This window comes from Emericellopsis cladophorae (genome assembly GCF_022114955.1).
Source record: "Emericellopsis cladophorae strain MUM 19.33 chromosome Unknown NODE_17_length_331089_cov_116_747350, whole genome shotgun sequence".
Taxonomy (NCBI): Eukaryota; Fungi; Ascomycota; class Sordariomycetes; order Hypocreales; family Bionectriaceae; genus Emericellopsis; species Emericellopsis cladophorae.
In genome coordinates this window covers 228,957-250,102 of record NW_026250942.1, presented here as the reverse complement: position 1 = coordinate 250,102, position 21,146 = coordinate 228,957, and the positions used below count along the sequence as shown (strand labels likewise).

The 21,146-nt window shown below is 56.3% G+C and overlaps 10 protein-coding genes across 10 annotated transcripts; 4 read left to right on the top strand and 6 right to left on the bottom strand.

Annotated features, from left to right (window-relative positions):
• Positions 1–324: 324 nt before the first annotated feature.
• Positions 325–2,101, top strand: J7T54_005162 (Maltose permease-like protein; the record flags this gene model as incomplete). The annotated part of the gene is made up of 3 exons (XM_051505905.1): positions 325–517; positions 577–1,934; positions 1,985–2,101. 3 exons carry the CDS (start codon positions 325–327, stop codon positions 2,099–2,101), a joined length of 1,668 nt encoding a protein of 555 aa, XP_051362807.1.
• Positions 2,102–2,312: 211 nt separating this feature from the next.
• J7T54_005161 (uncharacterized protein) lies at positions 2,313–3,560 on the bottom strand (the record flags this gene model as incomplete). The annotated part of the gene is made up of 2 exons (XM_051505904.1): positions 2,313–2,362; positions 2,414–3,560. The coding sequence occupies 2 exons, from the start codon at positions 3,558–3,560 to the stop codon at positions 2,313–2,315; spliced, it is 1,197 nt and encodes a 398-aa protein (XP_051362806.1).
• A 931-nt stretch (positions 3,561–4,491) lies between these two features.
• J7T54_005160 (uncharacterized protein) lies at positions 4,492–4,986 on the bottom strand (the record flags this gene model as incomplete). The annotated part of the gene is made up of 1 exon (XM_051505903.1): positions 4,492–4,986. The coding sequence occupies one exon, from the start codon at positions 4,984–4,986 to the stop codon at positions 4,492–4,494; it is 495 nt and encodes a 164-aa protein (XP_051362805.1).
• A 1,435-nt stretch (positions 4,987–6,421) lies between these two features.
• On the bottom strand, positions 6,422–7,593 carry J7T54_005159 (uncharacterized protein; the record flags this gene model as incomplete). The annotated part of the gene is made up of 2 exons (XM_051505902.1): positions 6,422–7,188; positions 7,242–7,593. The coding sequence occupies 2 exons, from the start codon at positions 7,591–7,593 to the stop codon at positions 6,422–6,424; spliced, it is 1,119 nt and encodes a 372-aa protein (XP_051362804.1).
• Positions 7,594–8,813: 1,220 nt separating this feature from the next.
• Positions 8,814–12,941, top strand: J7T54_005158 (uncharacterized protein; the record flags this gene model as incomplete). Its single annotated transcript, XM_051505901.1, has 4 exons — positions 8,814–9,973; positions 10,029–10,198; positions 11,012–11,362; positions 11,413–12,941. 4 exons carry the CDS (start codon positions 8,814–8,816, stop codon positions 12,939–12,941), a joined length of 3,210 nt encoding a protein of 1,069 aa, XP_051362803.1.
• Positions 12,942–13,125: 184 nt separating this feature from the next.
• J7T54_005157 (uncharacterized protein) lies at positions 13,126–14,045 on the bottom strand (the record flags this gene model as incomplete). The annotated part of the gene is made up of 2 exons (XM_051505899.1): positions 13,126–13,622; positions 13,970–14,045. 2 exons carry the CDS (start codon positions 14,043–14,045, stop codon positions 13,126–13,128), a joined length of 573 nt encoding a protein of 190 aa, XP_051362802.1.
• An 82-nt stretch (positions 14,046–14,127) lies between these two features.
• Positions 14,128–14,906, top strand: J7T54_005156 (RraA-like protein; the record flags this gene model as incomplete). The annotated part of the gene is made up of 3 exons (XM_051505898.1): positions 14,128–14,174; positions 14,224–14,407; positions 14,457–14,906. The coding sequence occupies 3 exons, from the start codon at positions 14,128–14,130 to the stop codon at positions 14,904–14,906; spliced, it is 681 nt and encodes a 226-aa protein (XP_051362801.1).
• A 36-nt stretch (positions 14,907–14,942) lies between these two features.
• J7T54_005155 (fructosamine/ketosamine-3-kinase) lies at positions 14,943–16,126 on the bottom strand (the record flags this gene model as incomplete). The annotated part of the gene is made up of 6 exons (XM_051505897.1): positions 14,943–14,979; positions 15,041–15,224; positions 15,278–15,423; positions 15,535–15,848; positions 15,897–16,003; positions 16,054–16,126. 6 exons carry the CDS (start codon positions 16,124–16,126, stop codon positions 14,943–14,945), a joined length of 861 nt encoding a protein of 286 aa, XP_051362800.1.
• Positions 16,127–16,313: 187 nt separating this feature from the next.
• On the top strand, positions 16,314–17,342 carry J7T54_005154 (homocysteine S-methyltransferase; the record flags this gene model as incomplete). The annotated part of the gene is made up of 1 exon (XM_051505896.1): positions 16,314–17,342. One exon carries the CDS (start codon positions 16,314–16,316, stop codon positions 17,340–17,342), a length of 1,029 nt encoding a protein of 342 aa, XP_051362799.1.
• A 533-nt stretch (positions 17,343–17,875) lies between these two features.
• J7T54_005153 (uncharacterized protein) lies at positions 17,876–20,065 on the bottom strand (the record flags this gene model as incomplete). The annotated part of the gene is made up of 1 exon (XM_051505895.1): positions 17,876–20,065. One exon carries the CDS (start codon positions 20,063–20,065, stop codon positions 17,876–17,878), a length of 2,190 nt encoding a protein of 729 aa, XP_051362798.1.
• Between the last annotated feature and the right edge of the window lie 1,081 nt (positions 20,066–21,146).

The following is a 21,146-nucleotide window of genomic DNA, read 5'->3' as shown; positions in this document are numbered from 1 at the left end:
GTGGGGGATGCCGGGCCAGGAATCCAGGATGAACCCCTCACTGTCTGTCGTCTTTTCCACCAATAGGTCGTGGAACAGACGCTAGCAACGAATGGGGCCATTGTTTGTTGGTAATGCTCGATCCTGAACGGGGCCTCCTGACAACCGGGGAGGAGGCTCGCAAGGGCATGCCTGGCCATTATCCTGAACAGCCTGGCTTTCAGGCTATATTGATCCCTTCCGAGTGCTCGTTGATAAGAGTCGGCGATCCGCCGTTTCTTCACCTCATCGATCTCTGCTGTTCACCCACATACCAAAGGACAGAGCCACATCTCATCCGTCCTCATGGCTTCCGAGAAGAGAACCGACGCCACCGACCTCGGGGTCGAATCCAACCAGGACCTCCGACACCTCGAAAATGTCGGAATTCACGACAAGGGCCTCAACGCCAGTGCCATAGAGGCCACCGCGCAGGAACACAGCATAGGGTTCGTCCAGGGCTTCAAGACGTATCGCAAGGCTGCCATGTGGTCTTTTTGTACGTGATCAAAGCACTTTACACGCATAAAATGCCTCTCCCCATACTGACCATTGCAGTAATCTCCATGACCGTCATCATGGAGGGCTACGATGTCACCCTGCTCGGCTCCTTCTACGGGTATCCTACCTTTCGCGAAAAGTACGGCAAGGTCTACAATGAAGAGAACGGTTATCAGATCTCATCCGTCTGGCAACAGCGCTTCAACTGCATGGCCGCCGTCGGCAATATTGTCGGTGCTCTGCTCAACGGCTGGGCCACTGCCCGCTGGGGTCACCGCAAGGTCCTCATTGGCAGTCTCGCCTGGCTCTCGGCCTTTGTCTTTGTGGTTTTCTTTGCACCCAACATTGAGATCCTGCTGGTCGGCCAGACGCTCTGCAACGTTCCATGGGGTGTCTTTGCCACCACGGGCCCTTCGTACGCTGCCGAGGTGACGCCCCTGGCCATTCGTGGCTACATGACGTCCTACATCAACCTCTGCTGGGTCATTGGGCAATTCATCTCGGCCCTTGTCCTCAACTCGCTCGTCGACAACCCGACGCGCTGGGGCTACAAGATCCCCTTTGCCCTGCAGTGGATGTGGCCTGTCCCTCTGGCCCTCGCCGCCTTTTTCGCCCCCGAGTCGCCCTGGTTCCTCGTCCGCCAGGGTCGCCTGGAGGAGGCGAAGCACTCGCTCAAGCGCCTCTCCGAGCCGGAGCATAACATTAACTACGACAACGCGGTCGCGCTCATGGTGCACACCAACATGATTGAGATTGAGGAGACGGCGGGCGCCAACATCTGGGACACCTTGAGGGGCACAAATCTTCGCCGTACCGAGGTGGCTTGCATGTCCTTTCTGTCCCACATTACTAACGGTGGTGCACTGTGCTACTCCGGGTCCTTCTTCTTCCAGCAGACTGGCATTGCCGCCAACACATCCTACGCCATCACGCTGGGTGGTAAAGGTCTTGCTTTCGTCTGCACGGTCATCTCGTGGGCGTTCATCCACAAGATCGGTCGTCGCAGGATTTGGCTGTATGGTTTCGGCACGCTGGCCTGCATCCTGTGGACCGTCGGCTTCCTCGCACTGGCCCCTAACCAAACCCTTCCTCTCGCATGGGCACAGTCTATCCTCTGTGTCGTCTGGCTGGGCGTGTACTCGGCCTCCGTCGGACCCATTGTCTACACCATTGTCGCTGAGATTGGCTCGTCCCGTCTCCGCACGCAGACCATCGTCATTGCCCGCAGCGTGTACTACGTTGGAAACATTATCTGTGGTGGTGTCATCAACCCCAAGATGATGGCGCCTGATGACTGGAACCTCAAGGGTAAGGCTGCTCTGTTCTGGTCCTCGCTTGCCACGATCACCTTTATCTGGGGCTATTTCCGTCTTCCCGAGACGAAAGACCGCACGTTTGGTGAGATGGATATCATGGTATGGCTCTCTCGACATAGGTTTCTCTGCCACACGCTGATATTATCTAGTTCCACAACCACGTCCCTGCCCGCAAGACGGCCAAGTATGAGATTCCCGAGGACGACTTTAACCGCACTGGCGACGCCGACCCCGTCATTGGTGATGAGAAGACGACTACTTTGTAGACACTGCTCGGCACTGTGATCAACATATGAGTAACCGGGAGCAGCCATCTCAAACTTTGCACATGTTGGGTAGATAGCTACGCACAACGCTCTGCTATTGAAATTGATGATTGTATTGGATCTCTCATTGATCGACAAGTGAAATGACATACGCTTCTCCAAACCCGATGCATACTAATTACTTTTACATGTAGCGTCACGCCCATGACCATCACAGGCCTTCGGGTAGCTTCTTGCCTTGTAGGTAGGAGATTTTGAACACTGTATCTATTAGCCTGGGATTCTGGAGTGAGAGTTCATACAGTAGCGTACCTCCTGGATGCCGGCAGGCAGCATACATCACCTTGGAAATAGGCTGCACCCTCTCACTCTGCCCTTGGGCAACGTGATGCTCCCAAAAACTCAAGACACTCTGCACGTCGTCTGTTAACCTGGCGTTCTCCACATCGGCGCACAGTATCCCAAGGCAAGCCCCAAACTCCCGGAAGGCGAGTCGATGGCTCGTGTCGCGCTGCAACAGGGATGACTGCGGATCGAGCTGCTTCTCGGCCATCGCCAGGGACGCCTCGCGGTAGGCCTGGGCCCACTCCTCTCCGGGGAAGAGACTTGTCGCCCACAATCCGATGCCCAGGTCGAGCAGATCCGAGCTTGGGCGCACCTGTCCATCGCGTCTCAGAATCTCCTCGTAGCCAACAATCTCCTGCTTCAAAAGACCACTCGGACGACCCTGCGTGACGGCCGTCGCCTGCAGGAGACGAAACACCCCGAGCCCGAGGATGGCGTCGAGACTGCCCTCTTGTGGGTTCAGGACGGTCTCCATGTCGACGCTGATCTTGTACACCATACGTGTGGCCTCGACTCCGTGCACGAAGAAGCGCGGGTGTATAGCCTGAGCGAGCTGCAGGGCGAGGTCGTTGTACCGCGGATCGCCCGTGGCGACGGACAGTCGGTTGAGGGCAAACATCCACATGGTGAGGTAGTGGTGGTACTGGCCGTCGCTATCGTCGCCGGCCTCGTGGGCCTTGCCAATGCGCAGGCCGCCCCGGAGGGGCTCCGTGTCGGTGGCGTGGTCGAGACGGCGGGACTGATCGCGCGTACGGCCGAGGGTGTCGTGGACGCTGGCGACGAGAGCCATGGCGCAGGTGAGGTACTTGGATGAGTCGAGTTCCTCGGCGAGGGTGATGAAGTTGAGGACGCCAAAGGCGTCGGTCCAGAGGTAGCGACCGAGATGGCCGCCGGAGCCGGCGGGTGGTGTCCACGTCGTGACCTCGTGGTCCATGAGGGTCGTTAGGGGTCCGTAGACGGCTTCCATGGCGTGAATGGCGGGATCGTCATTGTCGCTGAGTCGCGGGGCGACGTGCGGTGTGTGAGGGTCTCGTGACATATCGGCGTTGACGTTAATTGCCTGCATTTCCGGAGAGACAATGGCCTGCTGGGCAGTGTGACTCTTATACTCCATGATTGAGGTGGCAGGGGATGGTTGTCAGTAGTGGCCCCTGCTTGTTTGCTCACGGTTGTTGCCTTTTATTTCTATATCTGCAGTTTGTGCAAGGGCACTGACTTGACATAATCGTCATTCGCAGCTTCCCTGGTCATCTGATGTCAAAACTATCGTTGATTGACTACAAGCTACCTCCGGTCACGATTGGGGGCCCCATTTGCTTGCTCAATGCGCCGGACGATGAGGTCCAGCATGATTTCATAACGACGACAGCTGTGCGTCAAAGGTGGGTCAAAGGCGCAAGTGGCGAGGATCAAACGTCGATCTTCCGTGGAATTCTCAGGGGCACCGATGCGTTTTTTCTGGTTGTCGCTGTCTGCCGAAAGTGTGACGCATTTTTGTCCTTCGTCTGAGTGCCGTGACTCGTGGCCCCCGGCTTGTTGGTCTTTTCTTGGCCGGGGCCGATGAGAGCCGGGACGCCCGGGGCGGCGATCGGGGAAGTGGATTCATCCACCCCGGATGGAGACGGACGGCCTAGCCGACGACTGCCGCTGTGCCTCCCCGGACTCTTTGTCGAAGCTTGCTTCTGTGGCCTGGATCGTTTGGGAGAGACTAAGAGTTCTGATGCGCCCAATTTGCTTTTTCGCCATCAACCGTATCTTGAAAAGGGCGCTGCATTGCCTACCCTAGAGCCCACGCAGAACACAATGGCTAAGTTCCTGGCATAGGAACGTCTCCCACCTAGCAATTACTGCATGGTCCAAAAACTCCTGACAAATCATTACATAGCATGTGACTGAGAAGATACATCCAATTTGTTTGTGGTTGAATTACTAGTTGGGGCTCTGGTAGTCTTGTGGTGTCATATTTGTCCCCTGGCTTCAAAAACCATCAACGTCCGTTGATCATCAGGATCTTAACGCAAAACCACCCAACTCTCCACGTCAAGTTACTTTTTCTGCACAAGGGCACCCGAATTGATCAGGGCCGGGATGGCATCATCTTCTGTCCATTCGGTGCACTTCTTCAACGGCTCGCGGACATCGCCCGGGCCATAAAAGGTCACGGGATCCCAGGATTTGACGGGCTCCGTCCTCATCGTGGACTTGTTGAATGCCTTTTGCCTGGGCGGTGCTGGCAGCGCGCGGAGAACTTTGTCGATTTCTTTGGGGTAGCTCGAGGCCTCGACGTGACCGATGAGTTCCTTGGAGTACAGGTTCTCTGACTTGCTGTGGCCAGGACAGTGCTTTGCTTCGTAATGCATGCCTTGCACAATGTCGCCGGTGACATAGTGCTGCATGCCAGAGCCGTGGCCATGGGTTCCAGTCTCCACAAAGATGATGGTATGGAAGACAGAGCTCGGCATGTCGGGATCGCCTACGGAGAGACGGAGTTTGACCTTGTAGACCGGATACAATGGCACGATCGAGTTCGGCTTCGGCATCCTGGCTGTGGGACGCTGTTCGGAGGTGGATGTTGTTGGATGGTGCGGAAAGCAAATATGTTTCTTCTTGTGCAGGCTGGAGTTGAGTACGCAAGTAAGTACCTGGATGGTAAGTAAGTACTGTACTAGTAGTGAAGCTTGTATTGCTTTGGCGGCGTGACCCAGCGATGGACGTCCTGACAGATTGGAGCTAGGGTCTTATTTAACTTAGAGCCCTCACAAGCTTAATCATGCTTCTGACCGATTGCTTCATTAGGAAGTCATTACCGTCTAGTCAGTTCTATCTCACATTCGCAGTTCAAGGCCAAGTCCAAGTCAGGCTGAGCATGTCTCTGCGATACGTTACACTTACAGCTCAGATCCTTCTCACAGCACGCAATCATCAAGGATGGAATTGCTTAGTTCATTTCATACAGATGCTATGGTCATGGATGCATCACTTACTAGCGCCTCTACCCAGCATTAGTAACGGACTTGCTTCCCCTGATTAGCGACAGATGTTGCCTTTGTCTCCCCCTAACACGACACGCGAATGACGAGCACTTGCCAGTCCGGGAATAAACCACCCAGGGCCCCGTACTACCCTCTAAAGATCAGGGGAGGAAATGGGATCAACACAGGTGGGTGCATGAACCTTACGAGTGGCTCACGGCTGTGGGCAGACACTGTACACCAATGAGGTTTTCCAACGACAGAACATCATAAACTTAAGACAACCCGCTGAGACGACCGAGAATTAAAATGCATACTCAACTAGTTCCGGTCCTCAATAGTGACAATGCCAGCGGCAAGGGAAGCGCCAAAGGTGCCCAGCTTCGTCACCAACATCTCTGAATGTGACCTCCCGGAGGATTATTCACTGGCAGTATAGATCACATACATCAAAGACTTTTGGCTGTTGACTCGAGCCTCTGGAGACGATGTCTGTCACAATTTAGCTTCCATGCTGGTCAATGAACTAACGCGAGCCATAAAGCCCGCTCTTGACATCCCCCCTCTCCACGTGGACTAACTACTAGAGAAGGTAATTAAGATTCGGGGGAAGCCATGTACTTTCAGAAATAATTGACTAATTCCCATAGTCCAGAAGACACCCTTTGCGCGTAGGAAATCCTGTGTGTGAGAAGCGGTAGACACGTGCTGCCTCTAAAGTACTACCTCAAAAAGCAACACTTTGAACAATTACAGCAATATGCAACACTTTGAACAATTACAGCAATATGCGAGGTGCATTCGAATTCTTGAATCCCTTCGTTGCATCAAAAATTGATTCCGTACTCATCGTTCTCGTTAATCGTCAATCCATTGCGTTTATTTTCCGCGTTCTTTCCTACGAGCTCGCCTCGCCGTGTACAGGCTACCTGGTGTACAAAAGGAAATGTAGTATGAGGAGGGTTTTCAGACCAGATCCGCCGGATGTGAGCTGGAAAAAAACTCAGTCGTCGTCCTCCTCCTCCTCCTCCTCCTCCTCGCTTGAGCTGCTGGAAGAGGATGAAGAGCTGCCCTCCTCTTCCTCCTCCTCAGGTTCAGGGGGCGCCTCGTAGTAGTGGTGGTGCACCTCGGTGACAGCCGCATTGCCATCGTCGTCTTGCACGACAACCGTGGTCTCAGGGGGCGGAGCAGCGTGCGCCTCATCGTCGCTGTCGTCGAGCGCTTCGTTGATCAGGGCGCCACCGACAGCGCCGACAGCCAGACCACCGGCCGCGCCCATGAGCATCGCCTTCTTGTCACTCTTCTCCTTGCCCTCGTCACCGTGGCCGCGGGACTCGTCGTAGTTCCCGTGCTCGCCATAGCCACCACCATGACCTGGATAGCCGCCACCATGACCGCCGTAGCCGTCGCCCTGACCACCATAACCACCGCCTCCGTGACCGCCATAGCCACCGCCGTAGCCATGACCTCCACCATAGCCGCCGTGGTCGCCGCCAGGACCGCCGAAGCCACGCGAGCCGTGCTCGCCACCGTGACCTTCAAAGCCGGGTGCCTCCCACTGAGTGCGATCGGTGGCTTCCTCCACATAGTACCAACGCTGCGCACGCTGATCGAAGAAGGGCTTCCAGCCGTGGGGCAGAGGGGGCTTGTCGGAGGGAGGCTGGTAGGCTGGGTCGCCTCCACCGTAGTGCTCACCGGGAGGAGGAGGGGCGCCGCGGTTCTCGTAACCTCCATAGCCGCCACCGCCGTAGGACGGGGGTGGATGGGGAGCTGTGAGGGAAGAGGTCAATCGAAGATACTAGAGTGGGAAGGGTATCACAAACATCCATAGCCAGGGCCATCAGGACCACTGTAGCCTTCGGGTCCTCTGTGGTCAGGGTAGTTGCCTGGTGGCGGGGGGGCTTGACCGCCGTAGCCACCATGGCCACCGGGTGGTGTGCCATAACCCTCTGGTCCTCTGTGATCAGGATAGTTGCCTGGGGGAGGGGGAGCGTAACCGCCGTAGTGGCCGCTCTGGCCGCTGTGATGGCTGTCGCTGCGATAGGGTTCACCTCGTTGGCCATCGCCGCCCGAGTAGGAGTGCTCATCTGTCTTCTTTTCCTCCTCTTTGTCCTTGTCCTTGTCGCCCATGCGCAGCTCGTCAAACTCCTTGACGATCTTCTTGAAGAAAGACATGGTGGGCAGGTGGCAGCGGTGGGCTTGTCGTCTGCTAAGGGAGGTCGAAGAGGTGTAAATTAAGAACGTGAAGAAAAGTGTCAGAAAAAGGAGGGGAGGAGATGTAGTGTTTGGTCAAGCAATTGCTGTGGGCCTTTCTGGTACAAAAGAGGAGAAGAGGGGAGTTTTGCAGCCTGATCCGGTTCTTTTTCACGGGCAGTGCCAGCAGGAGTCTAATGGAGCAATGAGTCCTTGCGGGTCAGGTGGAAGGCGTTGGGCGAATCGAGAGGGCCGTGGACTTATTGAGGGAGAAGGTGACGGGATGTTGGATACCTCCGGATGTCTTGGCTCTGGTTCACGCGAGGCGAGTAGAGGTTGAGGGATGTGGCTCGCGGAGGAGACCTGCGGTGGAATAAAAGAGTAGGTTCGCCGGTCGGTATCAGCACGGAGACTAACGTTGGAGGTTCCGTCGAGGATAAGGTTGAGGTTGAGGTTGGGGTTGTGAAGATGCCAAGGCGGGCGATGAGGAATCCAAAGAGAGGACTGGAAGCTGCAGCCAGTCAAAGGTGCCTCGATACGCTGCGTGCTCGCTGTATCTTGAGCGGGATACGCGCTAATCGTATCGCTAGCATTTGGGGGGGGAGGGGGCGGCGGCTCTTGCCGTTTGTCAAGTCACCAGCTGTTAGAACTTGGGAGGCCTCGCTCCGCATCGTGCTCACGGGCCAATGACAAGGGACATGGGGGCCGAAAAGACGCGTAAGCACGTTGCACATGAGCATATTGAAAAGCTTGGCATCGCATGCTGCGCCCTGGCGAGACATGTCGCGTGTTGAGTGTGCGGTCAGGCAAATGTGAAGATAGTGGGGGAAGTGCGCAAAATGCCCCTCGTGGCCCCGCAGTCTGGTCCCCTAAGGTCCCCTAGGGCGCACTAGAAGATTAACAAAGCCCCTCCACTAGCGCCGGGCTAGGTATCAGGCTCCCCCGCCAAGTCCCGCGCTCAGCAACTCCGACCCTGAAGCCCACATGCAGCTACCCCTCCGAGTACGCGTACGTGCCCAGCCTCCATACCCCTCAGCCTCAGCCAGCAGAGCCCATTGGATTGTGTCAACGCTCGAGTCCAGTCTTCCCCTCCCTTTCCCCCTATCCATCTCTTTCCATCGGTGCCTGTTCATTCAACCATTGCGGCTGCTTTGAGCCGTACTCGACGGATAGAAGCAGCAGCAGCAGCAGCAGCAGCAACCATGTCACACTACGGTGGCGGAGGCTACCCTGGCCAGGGTCACTACGGCGGGCAGCAACACCACGGCGGAGGCAGCTATGGAGGGTATGGACATCACCCACCACCACCGCCACCTCCCGGCCCTCCTCAGGGCTACGGCGGCGGCGGCTATGACCAGCCTCCCAGTCACTACAGCGGCCAGCAAGGCGGCTACAACCGTCCTCCCCCCCCTCCTCCCCCTGGTGGCTACGATGGCGGTGCCGGCTACGGCCAAGGTCATGGCGGCTACTCGGGCTCCTCCCGCCCATCCAAACCACCTCCTCCCCAGCATCCTCCGCCCCCAGGCCGTGATGTGTACGGCTATCCTCTCCATTCGGCTCCATATCCCGCTCGCCACGCTAGGTCGGGCCCGCCGCCGCCCTCCGCCCCTCAGCAGTTCGGTCACGGTGCCCCTGAGGGCTACACGTTCCAGTACTCCAACTGCACTGGCAAGCGCAAGGCGCTCCTCATCGGCATCAACTACTTTGGCCAGGATGGCGAGCTCAGAGGCTGCATCAACGACGTCCACAACCTGTCCACCTTCCTCATGGAGCGGTACAACTACAGGCGCGAGGACATGGTCATGCTGACGGACGATCAGAAGAACCCCGTCATGCACCCGACCAAGGAGAACATTATTCGCGCCATGCAGTGGCTCGTGAAGGATGCCCAGCCCAACGACTCCCTGTTCCTCCATTACTCTGGTCACGGTGGGCAGACGGAGGACCTGGATGGCGACGAGGACGATGGCTTCGACGAGGTCATCTACCCTGTCGATCACCAGCAGAACGGCCACATTGTCGATGACGAGATCCACTGGCGCGTCGTCAAGCCTTTGCAGCCGGGTGTGCGTCTCACTGCCATCTTCGATTCATGTCACTCGGCCTCGTGCATGGATCTGCCGTACATCTACTCGACAAAGGGTGTTCTCAAGGAGCCCAACCTGGCCAAGGAGGCGGGCGAGGGTCTCCTCGACGCGGTCAAAGCGTATGCATCGGGTAACATTATGGGCGTCGGTAGTGCCGTCCTTGGCTTTGCGAAAACTGCGTATATGGGTGACGACGCGTACAAGAAGACCATTGAGACCAAGACGAGTCCAGCCGACGTCATCATGTGGTCCGGCAGCAAGGACGACCAGACATCGTACGTCTTCATGCGTGACAACTCGGATGCAAGGGCAGAGGCTAACATGTTGCAGGGCGGACGCTACCATCAACGCCAAGGCCACGGGTGCCATGTCTTATGCCTTCATCTCGGCACTCAAAGCGAATGGAGACCAGACCTACGTCGAGCTGCTCAATAGCATCCGCGACATTCTGGAAGATGACTACTCGCAGAAGCCGCAGCTGTCGTGCAGCCATCCACTAGGTATGCATCCGTCTTTCTTTGGCCCTGCATGGACAGCAACTGACTTTGGTAGATACCGACTTGAAATTCGTCATGTAGTGAGAGTAGACCTAAATAAAAAGAAAGACATAATCTCTGCGGCACGGCCCGCTCAGCCTTTGAGCCGAGGCGTTTTGTTGTGGATCCTACTCCTGTTAGATATTGTTAGCCACAGGGCATCGCTGATCTCTTTGATTGTGAGGGTATCTCGTGGCGTACTGGCAAGTGCTCGAAGAATCGAAGACAGAGTCGCAGATGGGTCTCTCGTTTCCGGTCATCTATTTCAATTGAAACTTGCGGCGAGAATCTTCAAGGAGGTTTAAATGTGGTAGTCTGTTGTGAATAGTACAAAGAGGGCATTCGTGAAGCACCATCAGGGGTTAACTCCCGTCAACGAGTGATATTACTGCCTACCCTAGACAGAGATATCCTCCCCGTTCCAGCCTTGCTCATTCGCGACCACTCCAAACCCGGGATCTTATCTGATGAGGTTAATCCTGCGATACGTAACAACACTTCGCCGGCGGTAGATAGCACTAATTCATTGTCAACGACGGCCTCCATGCACCAAAGCGAAATGCCTAGTGCTCCTCATGTTTGAATCCGAGCGTCCGACTCCGATCCCTGTCCTGCGTCGTTGCCACACAGTCACCAACCCTGACGCGTCATTGGAGAGTCGAATCCACATGCTGACTTTGTTTTCAGTCAACGCTCAATCTCTTGCAAATCTGCTCCTGACATGCGTGCTGGATACATAACCATGTCTCAAGCAATAATCTGAGACTGTACGTACAGCCAAGCAAGCGTGGCCCAATAATGACATAGCGACAACGAGCACGACGGCGAGCGACATTGATCGCGACATGAAACTCCCAACTTGGACTACGCGTCTCGGCTCGCTCCGCTGGCTTCGCTGGACAATCGTGCCTTTACTCCTATGGCTATCGATTGGGATCTTCTATATTGGCTCCGAGAGGGAATGGCTTGGGCCAGCGCCCTTGGAGGGCATCATCCGCGATGGCAGTGACAGGATGAACATGACCATTCTCAAGCCCCTGGCGAAGAGGCTGCCATGTATCGGACCGCGAGGGAACTTGAAGGATGACCACAATGACGGTGCGCTACGCTTTTCGGATCTTGACACCGGTAGGTACATTGGAAGAAGACTGGGGCGCAGTAACTGACTGGTGGCTCAGAGTACCCGACACCTTTCATCGGATCACAACGCGAGCTGGGGTTGAAGAGAATGTGGATGACAGCTTCCGATCGATATGGGCCGTACGGCTTCACGACAACCAACGATGCGCGATCCCAACCAGACTGGGACAAGGTCTCGTGGGCAAACCTGCAGGACGACTGCGCTGCTGCCAATGCGCGGCGGTTCCCGAAACCCCCGACGACAATTTACGAACCTCGCTTCACGCTCCTGGCAAACTCGACGATCGACGCCACGCCACACTGGAAAACGACTTTGAACCCCTCCCGCCGTACAGCTATCGTCGTGCGCTCCTGGGAAGGCGTCGGATACAAATCGGAGAACATATACATGCTCCGCTCGCTCATCACCGAGGCAAGCCTCGACACAGGCGCCGAGTACACCGTCTTTCTACTCATCAACATCAAAGACCGCAAGCGCGATATCCACACCTCCACAGAAGCCTACCGCAAGGCTCTCGAGTCCCTGAAGCTCCCGCCCGAGCTCGCGTCCATCGCCGTCCTGTGGGACGAGAACCTGCTGGCGTCGTGGTACCCCCAGGTCAAGGAACACGGCTCCATGTTCCAGATCAACCAGCCGCTACAGCTCTTCGCGCTGCACTACCCCGAGTTCGACCACTACTGGCAGATTGAGCTGGACCAGCGCTTCATGGGCCATGCGGGGGAGATGCTGGACGTCATGGCGGACTTTGCGCGGATGGAGCCGCGCAAGCAAGCACTAGAGAGATCGACGTTTCCCTACAGCGAGGAGCTGTACGAGGACTATGAGGAGTTGATGGTGAGGGTTGACGAGGCGAACAAGGGCAAGTCACGCGCTTGGCCGGCCTTGCGCATCTCGGATGTCAAGCCTATCGGTCCGGTTCCTCAAGACAAGTCCCAAGATGACGCCTTCTCGTGGGGCGTAGGGGAGGAGGCAGCGTTTATTGCGACGGGCTTCTGCGCTGATGTGAGGACCTCCACGTGGGTCTTTGGTGGCTGGCTCGAGGGACATCTGAATAAGGGCCATGACACGCCACGCTGGTTCCGTCCACCTGCGATCTTTAGAGTGTCGAGGACGGTCTTGCTGGAGGCGCATCGGGCGCAGTTTGAGACGGGACTCAGTCTGCCCTCAGAGAGTACCATGCCCACGTGGGCTCTTTGGCTCGGTCTCAAGGTTTCCTATCCGCCGCTGCCGGTGTACATGCACCCCTATTCGGCCGAACGATCCAAAAAGCGTCCCGGCAACGAGAATGACGAGACATCACGTTTAGAAGACGAGTGGAGGCATCGCGACAAGAGACCATTCTTCGGTCATCTGCCGGAAAGGAGCGAGAAAGGCCTGTCCATGGCGAATCCGCAAAGCTTTGCCGACAGGGGCTTGTCGTACTGGTGGGTGAGCAACTGGCCGAGGAGAATCATGGATGTGTGGATGCGCAATCAAGTCGACGCGGAGGATCTCCCCGGATTCATGCGCGTTCACGAGGGCCAGATCTACGCCCCCAACTTTATGATGCATCCTGTGAAGACGTAAGAGAGAAGAGTGTCACACCATTTATAAAAGCCTCCCTGGCACATTGCTCTCGCCGGCCAGGACGGCCAGAACACTCTTATGGCCTCACACCCGCTGCCACTCTGTGTCCCGACCGTCGACACCCCGTTGCGCAGCGTCAGAATGACATTGTCCAAGCTCAGCAACTCGGGGTATATGTCTGTCGTCAGCGACTGGACCTCCATTGCATCGAGTACTGCGCCACATAGCTTCCTCTTTTTGAGCGCCTCCAGCAACCCGACACCTTCTCGTCCACCAGCCTGCCTCGCGCAGTGTTAACGAGTATGGGATTTCTCTTCATCAGCGACAGCTCTTCTTCGCCAATAAGTCCTCTTGTCGTCGGCAAAAGGGGCACGCGCAGCGTCACAACGTCTGCCTCGGGCAGCAGCCCCTGAAGGGTGTCAATGCGCTTGCGAGAGATGTCTGCCCACGCCTCCTTGGGCACCACGGGGCCACACCCGATATTGTTAGCAGAGCACACACTCCTCCATTTCCTGGCGTTTTGGATGTACATGTCGCCCATGCCGACGATACCGACTGTCTTCTCAGATAGGCTGATGCCCATCGTCTGGCTTCGGATGACGGTCTCACCGTTGCCGACGCGCCGGTCAATTCCCGTGGCGTGCCGCGAGAGGCTAAAGGCTAGGGCGATGGAGAGCTCCGCTACAATTTCTGAGTTGAGAGCGGGCGTGTTGTGTACTGCTTCGCTGTGGTGATGCTGGGCGTGGATTGAAGGAGGTTGATGGCACCTGGGTGGACTTGGAAGGGGTAGAGTACGGCGATGGTGGTGGCAGACATGGCCTAGCTTGTGTACGTTGTCTGAAACGTGTGATCTTGTTGATGGGTTGTGTCATATTATATAAATGTAAATCGACACTTGCAACGGAACTTGCCAGTCCAAGATCCCGGACATGCACAGCGCGGACGGATCCCGCTCCGAGACCGGATCGTGCGGGCGCCCCATCTGAATCTCGGCAGCCTCGAGTCGGCATCCACTGTCATGTACACACCTTCAAGCTGCGCATCAAATGATACCCTAACGAACCACTGCATCTCATCGCGAATTCTGATCATAGGACACCCCATGCAAAGGATATTGATTCGCACACGCGCCATCACGCCTTGTCTCAAGCTCACGCCACCTCGGCCATTCACAACCTCGGCTATCATGGCGGCCAAGGATCCCGTTGTCGAAGCTCTCAAAGAGTACACCACGTGAGTACACTTTGACCACTTCATATATGTCCGTATCTGACCGCAGCAGCTGCGACGTCAGCGATGCTCTGCAAAAGCTGAAAGACCCCCAAGTCCGTAATGGGGGCTTCCTCTCTGGCCTGAGCAACTGGTCGCCAACCCGCCAGCAGGAGGACACCAAGATCGTAGGCCCCCTCTACACGGTCAAGTACTCCCCTCTGGATGACACAGCGCCAAAGCTAGCGAAGCACTATGTACGTCCTCTCCATCCCGCCACAAGCACAGCACTGACCGCTTGCTCAGATCGACAGTGTCCCAGAAGGCGCTGTCATCTTCATTTCCTCCCCCAGGGTCCCCAACGCCGTCTACGGCGGGCTCATGACCGCCCGCGCCAAGTACCAGAAAGCCGCCGGTACCATTGTCGACGGGCGCTTCCGCGATCTCCAGGAGCAGCGTGATCAGGCGTGGCCGCTGTGGGCGCGCGACGTGGGCACCGCCGCACCCGGGGAGGTCGTCAAGGTGACGGGTGTCAACGTCCCCGTGGAGCTGCAGAGTGGGGAGGATCAGAAGGGCGTCCGGATTCATCCTGGGGACTATGCTATTGCGGATATGAACGGGGTCGTGGTGCTGCCTAGGAGTCTGGCGGAACAGGCGCTGCCGTTGATGAGGAAGCAAGTCGAGGCTGACACGAATGTGGCCAAGGCATTGGCGGAGGGGATGACCTTTGCCGAGGCGGCCAAGAAGTTTAGGTAGACTTGGCCAAGCAGCAGACCAGTCTCGTGGTCTTAACTATGCGCAAATTTGGACACCAGTTTCCTCATCGAGTCTATCACACTGTTGTCTGTCAGCTGCTATCCAAAGTCAGTCTTGTGCCAGACGACACTTACTCCACATGATACTGTTCTTCTTTGTCGTAGAGTATGGCATCGAGGATGTTGACCCTCAGCCCATACAAAAGGGCTCGATCTTCAAAGTCCTCCTGCGGCTCAGAGGGGGGGCGTTGCGCCAGATACGCGTCGATGTAGTCCCTCCCAATCTTATTCCAGGTCTGTCGCCAGACTGCCAGTTCATCTTTGGATCGTCAGTCCCGTTCGCCCTTGCATTGACTGCCGAGCTCAACTTACACTCATGGTGGGCATAGAAGCCTGCAGAATCAAATATCACGACATTGCCCGTCTTGCGATCAACAGCAGTGTTGTCGTGCCACATGTCTCCGTGTATAAAGCTTGGTCGAATGCCTGCGTCACGGCTCTCCACGGGACGGAGAAGCCTGGGAACCACCTTGTCGAAGAAAGCAGTCTCCAATTCCATGTGTTCAGGTGTCCAGCCCCAAACGCGCTGCTCTCTTTCTAATAACGATTTCGTGGTGGAAGAGAAATACCCTTCCCAGGTGTCATGCCACCCATGTTCAATACGGATGCCACCGTGGTACGTAGCGTGTTCGAACCCAAACTTCCCCTGAGGGGATGTTCCTGTTTCGTGAAGGGCGATGAGGAACGATGTCAAGGCATGGGGCTCGGGCAGCCGCTTGTCCATATCTATAAAGTCGCACAGGAAGAAATAGACTTCTTGGATATCTGCATACTCCCCCCACGCAATGGGTTTCGGGGCCAGTGAGCCGGCTGAGGCGTGGATGACGGACATGGCCTCGAACTCACCGCGGACCATGTCGCGCTTCTGTTGCCCCTTTGTCACCTGGAGCGCTTAGCAAAACTCAGAAAAAACGCTGACGACTTTATTCACTTTGAGAAAGTACGAGGCATCGTTTTCAGCGTACACACGCGCAGTCCGCGCCCAGGGGGTGCTCTGCAGGGCTTCGATGGACACGAGTCGCGGGCGTGGAGGCAGGGCTAAAAATGGTCAGACTGAAATCTACGAGAAGCAGGGGCGGGTTATTCACCATCAATGACGTTAGGATCGATATTTCGCGTGGCCTCTTCAGGCACGACATCTTGAGCGGATTGACCCATCATTTATTGCTGCCACCACTTGCAAAATGAATTCTAGGCTTAGGAAACCAACTTCCAACGGGCTACAGGAAATTGCGTGGTACAATTATGCAGGTATAGGATACATGCAAATAGCCATCGAACTCTCTCCACGCCCCCATACGCCTCCCGTCATGTGTATCGCTCCGGTAAGTGTTCACAAACCTCGGTCATGGCGCCAATTCTCATTCTAGACGGCGGTCTAGGAACCTCTCTGCAACAAAAATACGGTGTGGAATTTTCGTCGTCAAAGACTCCCCTATGGTCCACTGACCTCCTGGTATCTGATCCCAAAACCCTGCTCGCCTGCCAGTCCGACTTCGGCGATGTCCCTGTCGATGTTCTCCTCACGGCCACATATCAAGTCTCCATACATGGCTTCAAGAACACCAAATCAGAGGACCATCCCCATGGTGTTGGAAAACATGAGATCAGTCGATACTTGGCTACCGCGGTGGACGTTGCCAAACAGGCTGGATCGGCTCAAGTAGCGCTCAGCATCGGTCCCTATGGCGCATGCATGATTCCCAGTCAAGAGTACAGCGGCCAGTACGATGCGGAACACGAATCGATGGAGGCACTTGAAGAGTGGCATAGGGAGAGGTTCGAGCTCTTCGCCGAGGTTGACGACATCAACTCGCGCGTTGGATATGTGGCCCTCGAAACGGTGCCGCGGCTGGACGAAATCAGAGCTATGAGGAGGGCTGCCCACTCTGACCCAGTGTTCTCGAACGTCCCTCACTGGGTCTCTTGCCTATACCCTGGCGAGGGCGAGACACTTCCCGACGGTGCTTCGGCAGGCGACGCTGTAAGGGCAATGATGGATCCGACTGACGGTCCACTGCCATGGGGGATTGGGATCAACTGCACCAAGGTGTGGAAGCTGAAGGGCATAGTGGAGGTATACGGGAGCGTCATTCGCGAGTTGATCGGTCAGGGCAAACTTGACGAGTGGCCGGCACTGGTGCTTTACCCCGACGGTACAAACGGTGAAGTCTACAACACCGAGACGCAAACATGGGAGGTTCCATCTGGAATTGAAACAGGAGGCAGGGAGAGCTGGGAAGAGCAGTTGAAGAGTGTAGTCAGAGACGCCATTGCTGGAGGCGAGTGGAGATGCGTCGTCGTGGGAGGCTGCTGCATGGCCAGCGCGGAGGACATTCAGCGGTTGAGGGCAGTTCTTCTCTCGGAAGGGCCTTGAGGTTGATGATAGGATTGAATCGCTATCGGAACTCCTGCATGGTTCATGTTTCATAAAACAAGAAAAGAGCAAGATGAAGCTGACTGTGCAAAGTGAGTTGGGTTGTGAAGTTTTCGTCTTCTTAACTGTTTTACTAGAGGCAGTATCGCGTTGGCTACACATACGGACGCGTCTCTTAATAGATGCGCAAACTCAATGCCCATCTATTCAATGAAGAATGGTTCGTATAGTATTAAGCTCGGATGTTGCAACAGTTATGCGGTAGGCATGTTGGCAGGTGGACATGCAACAACGTAGGGTAGTTCAAAGTGAAGCCGAGTAGTTGAAAACTATCAGGTGCTCCATATATTCATCAACTCGGCAACCTTCGCTGAACAACAAGAAAAGCTAATAAACAAATGAGGGTATCCCAAGTCCACCAAACAAGATAAGCGAGTTGACGCCAAAGAAACTCTATGCAACAATTTCAGGCTGTAGGCCGTACCGTCACGGGCGTCGATCCACCCAAACCAAAAAGAATGAGGCGAGGCAGCTCATGCGTTATCCTCGGCTATGCGCACAATCTCGCAGAGTGATCTCGTAAACAGCACGTCCACATTACTCGTTTCCACCTCCACGGATCTGTCTTCCGTAGATCCATGCTCAGACATGAGTCTCGCCGTCGCGATCAGGCGCATGATGCACCTCATGAGACCGGTTTGTATATCTCTCGCGGTATTATCGTAGCTGATCGCCTTGGCAGACTGCTCCGTCACCATGGTCTCTTTGTTGAGACCCCAAGGCAGTTGCGACGTCAGCTTTCGCGTAAAGTTGTCCGGAGAAGCGGCGAGCCCGAGGAGGGAGGCGGCCTTCTTGGGGATCTCCTCCTTGTCATGAGACGTGGGCGGCCTGCTGAGGCGGTTCTGTGCGCGACCCGCGGGGAGAGGGGGCACAAGGGCTGAGATGCAGTTGTAGGCGACAATGTGTGCCCACAGCGCATCGAGTATGTAGTCAGAGCAGCAGCCGAATACGCGTTTCAGGGGCGCCCAGGTCTTGGGCGCGTGGTTCTCGAGGGTTGCTGTGCTGGGTGATTTGAGAGTTCCGCCGCCCGAGATGGATGATCGCGGATTCTGGTGGAGCTGCGTTGCCGCGGAGCGCTTGTATGACATGGCTCGTTTCCAAAGCGACTTGCGAGGCGTTCCGCTGGGTGAGTCGGGTTGTAGGTTGCTGAGTAGGGCGTCGTTGCTGGGCTGTCGAACCTTTTTGGCGTAGTTGCGGATAGTTTCCACGGTGAGACTGTCAGTGAGGAGCATTGTCTCTGGAAAACATGCAATGGATACTCTCAGGGTTTCCACGACGTTGGGTGGTAGGGGAACAGCCTTTGGTAAATCGTCGCCTGGGGGTTGTGCAGTGTAGGCCTGTGTGCTCCCGTTGAGCCATGATTGCACGCTGGGGAGAGGAGATGGGGGAGGCGACGGGCGGATGAAGACTGTGTTGGTAGTACGGCTGCGTTTCGGTCGTGGAGCATCCTCGCCACTGAACAAGTCATCGTCCTCCTCGGCATGGATGGGCCGATTGAAGAAGTGATAATCTGGAGGTGACGCAGCGATCGCGCCCTTGTGTCGCGAGTGCTGAACAGGAGCTGTGAAGCCATCATGGCGACTCGTCTGCAAGCTGGACGCTCGCTGTCGATGGATTGCAGGGGACGTCGATTTCGAGCGAGACTGGGTTGGTTGTCGAGGGACGTCAGGGGCAGGTGATGAAGTACCGGCTCTGTGTGATTCATCCGGCAGACGAGCAGAGGGCCTTCGGCGTGGTGTGGATAAACCACCAATGGAGTACGATTTCCGGTGTCCTTTGCCTGGTGGAGCTCTGCGAGCTATATCAGCCATCTCTGCCGTCGAGCCAGCACTGCTGTTGGAAGCTGGCGGCGTAGGTGGCCTTGGCGAGAGACCGGGCATGTGCTCCTCGTTTGTGTGGTCGACTGGTACACCTTCGTCCTCCGAGTCCGCTTCAATCCAACTGTGTCCTCTGACCATGTGGCATGGATGCGTGCTCGGAGACGGCGCCCAGGTCGAGGAGGCCAACGACGTGGCAGCTGTGATGATGGACTGCTCCCGGAAGCTCATGGCGCGGATGACAGCGTCTTGTGATGCGGAAAAATCAGTAAAAGAGTCCTCGTCGCTCGAGTCCTCGTCGAAAGCGGAGCGTTGGTGATACAGGTGGTGGTGATGGTGATTTTGTTGCTCGAGGAAGGATACGACAGAGTTACGCTCCTGAATGAGCCCGAGGCATCGCCTCGATCCAGAGACGCCGTGGTAAGGCGAACTGATAGAGCGATGGGCTCCAGACATGGCCGAAGCAGGACCACAGTCACTGGCAGGGCTTGCCGTACGGGGGAGCTCACGCCTGGTGGGTCGATGTCCGGACGTCGAGTTTGATCGCTGAAGATCTTTGGCGAGTATCTCTGGAAAGTAGTCGTCCACCATGATTCCGATCTGCTCTCCTGGTGTTGACGGGCTAGATGCTGCCGAGCCAGCTGGGGACAGTGCGAGCGGCATAAGCCCTCGCATGCTGGTGACCGATCTGCGCTTTGTTATCGTGTTGAGGGAAGACGCCCGGTTCCGTGTTGCTGACGCTGTGCTTTCTTTACGGGTTCGCGATATGCCCTGCTCCGGGGAGGGAAGTGAGCGGGTGACGACAGCGCGACGGCCAGTCATCGACTGGGGGTCCAGGGAAAGCATGTGTGTTGTCGGGTTAGAGCCCGGCGACTGCGCTGGCAGGTAGCCTCTGGCCGGGAGGTGGCTACTGATATAACTGCGCACGCGAGACAATGGCGAGAGCACGAGTAGCTCGGGACAGGAATGCAGGCAGTGTTCGAGGCCAAGGCAGGCAAGGCTTGGGTAGGGAGGGCCCCTGCTGTGCAACTGCGGTCCCTACTCAAACCGAGACAATTTGAATGCTATTGTCGCAAGTCCCGCGTCGACGAGGCCTGAAAAGAGAGTCCAGGTCTCACTGAAAGTGCGGTGACAGCACGCAGTAATAAAACTGTGTTGACGCACGGCGATGGGCAGGGACGCACCGCACGGCCGGCTGCAATCCATTGACCCTTACTGAACCACGACGCAAGGCTCCCCATCCGCCCAGGTGTCGTGCGTGGTATATCTGAGGTTGCACAGATCAAGAAGAAGCAAGGCAATGTGGGACTTGACTAGTGTATGCCGGTGGACGCAGGGGTGGCCTGGATGGGCTCGGCGTGGGCTCAACCGCATGACAGACGCCAGGATGTACGGATTACTGTGGAGGATGACAACCAGTATTTCCCGATGTCATGAGGATATCGAAACGGGTCGCAGCTTTTCTCTTGCGATGGCCGGTTCTTGTATGTGAAGCTTGGCATGACGGGCGATCGCTCAAAGATCAAGGCTTGTCTCGAGGGCGTGCGTGTGCGTACCAGCCGAGACCCGTAGCACTCGACACAACCTCGAGAAACAAGTCCCCCCACAACGAGATGAACCCCGGACTATAGCGGCGGTTCACTGTACGGGGATTTCATGGTGTGGCGTGACCGGGGAGTAACTGTTGGTCTGTCTTGGATGATAAAGGACCTAGCGTTCGGGCGCCGGCATGATACGGTGACAGAACTTGTATCGCCCACTGTTGTGTTGCCTCGAGGTTTGCAACTCTCTGCAAGCGCAGCACCAACCAAGTCTGGTGATATCATTCATTTGAAACAGAACGTTTACCAGGCTTCGTATTGACGAAACATCCGGTGGCACAGCGACTTCATCAGGTGTCCGCGCTGGCAGTCAGGCAGGCAGACAG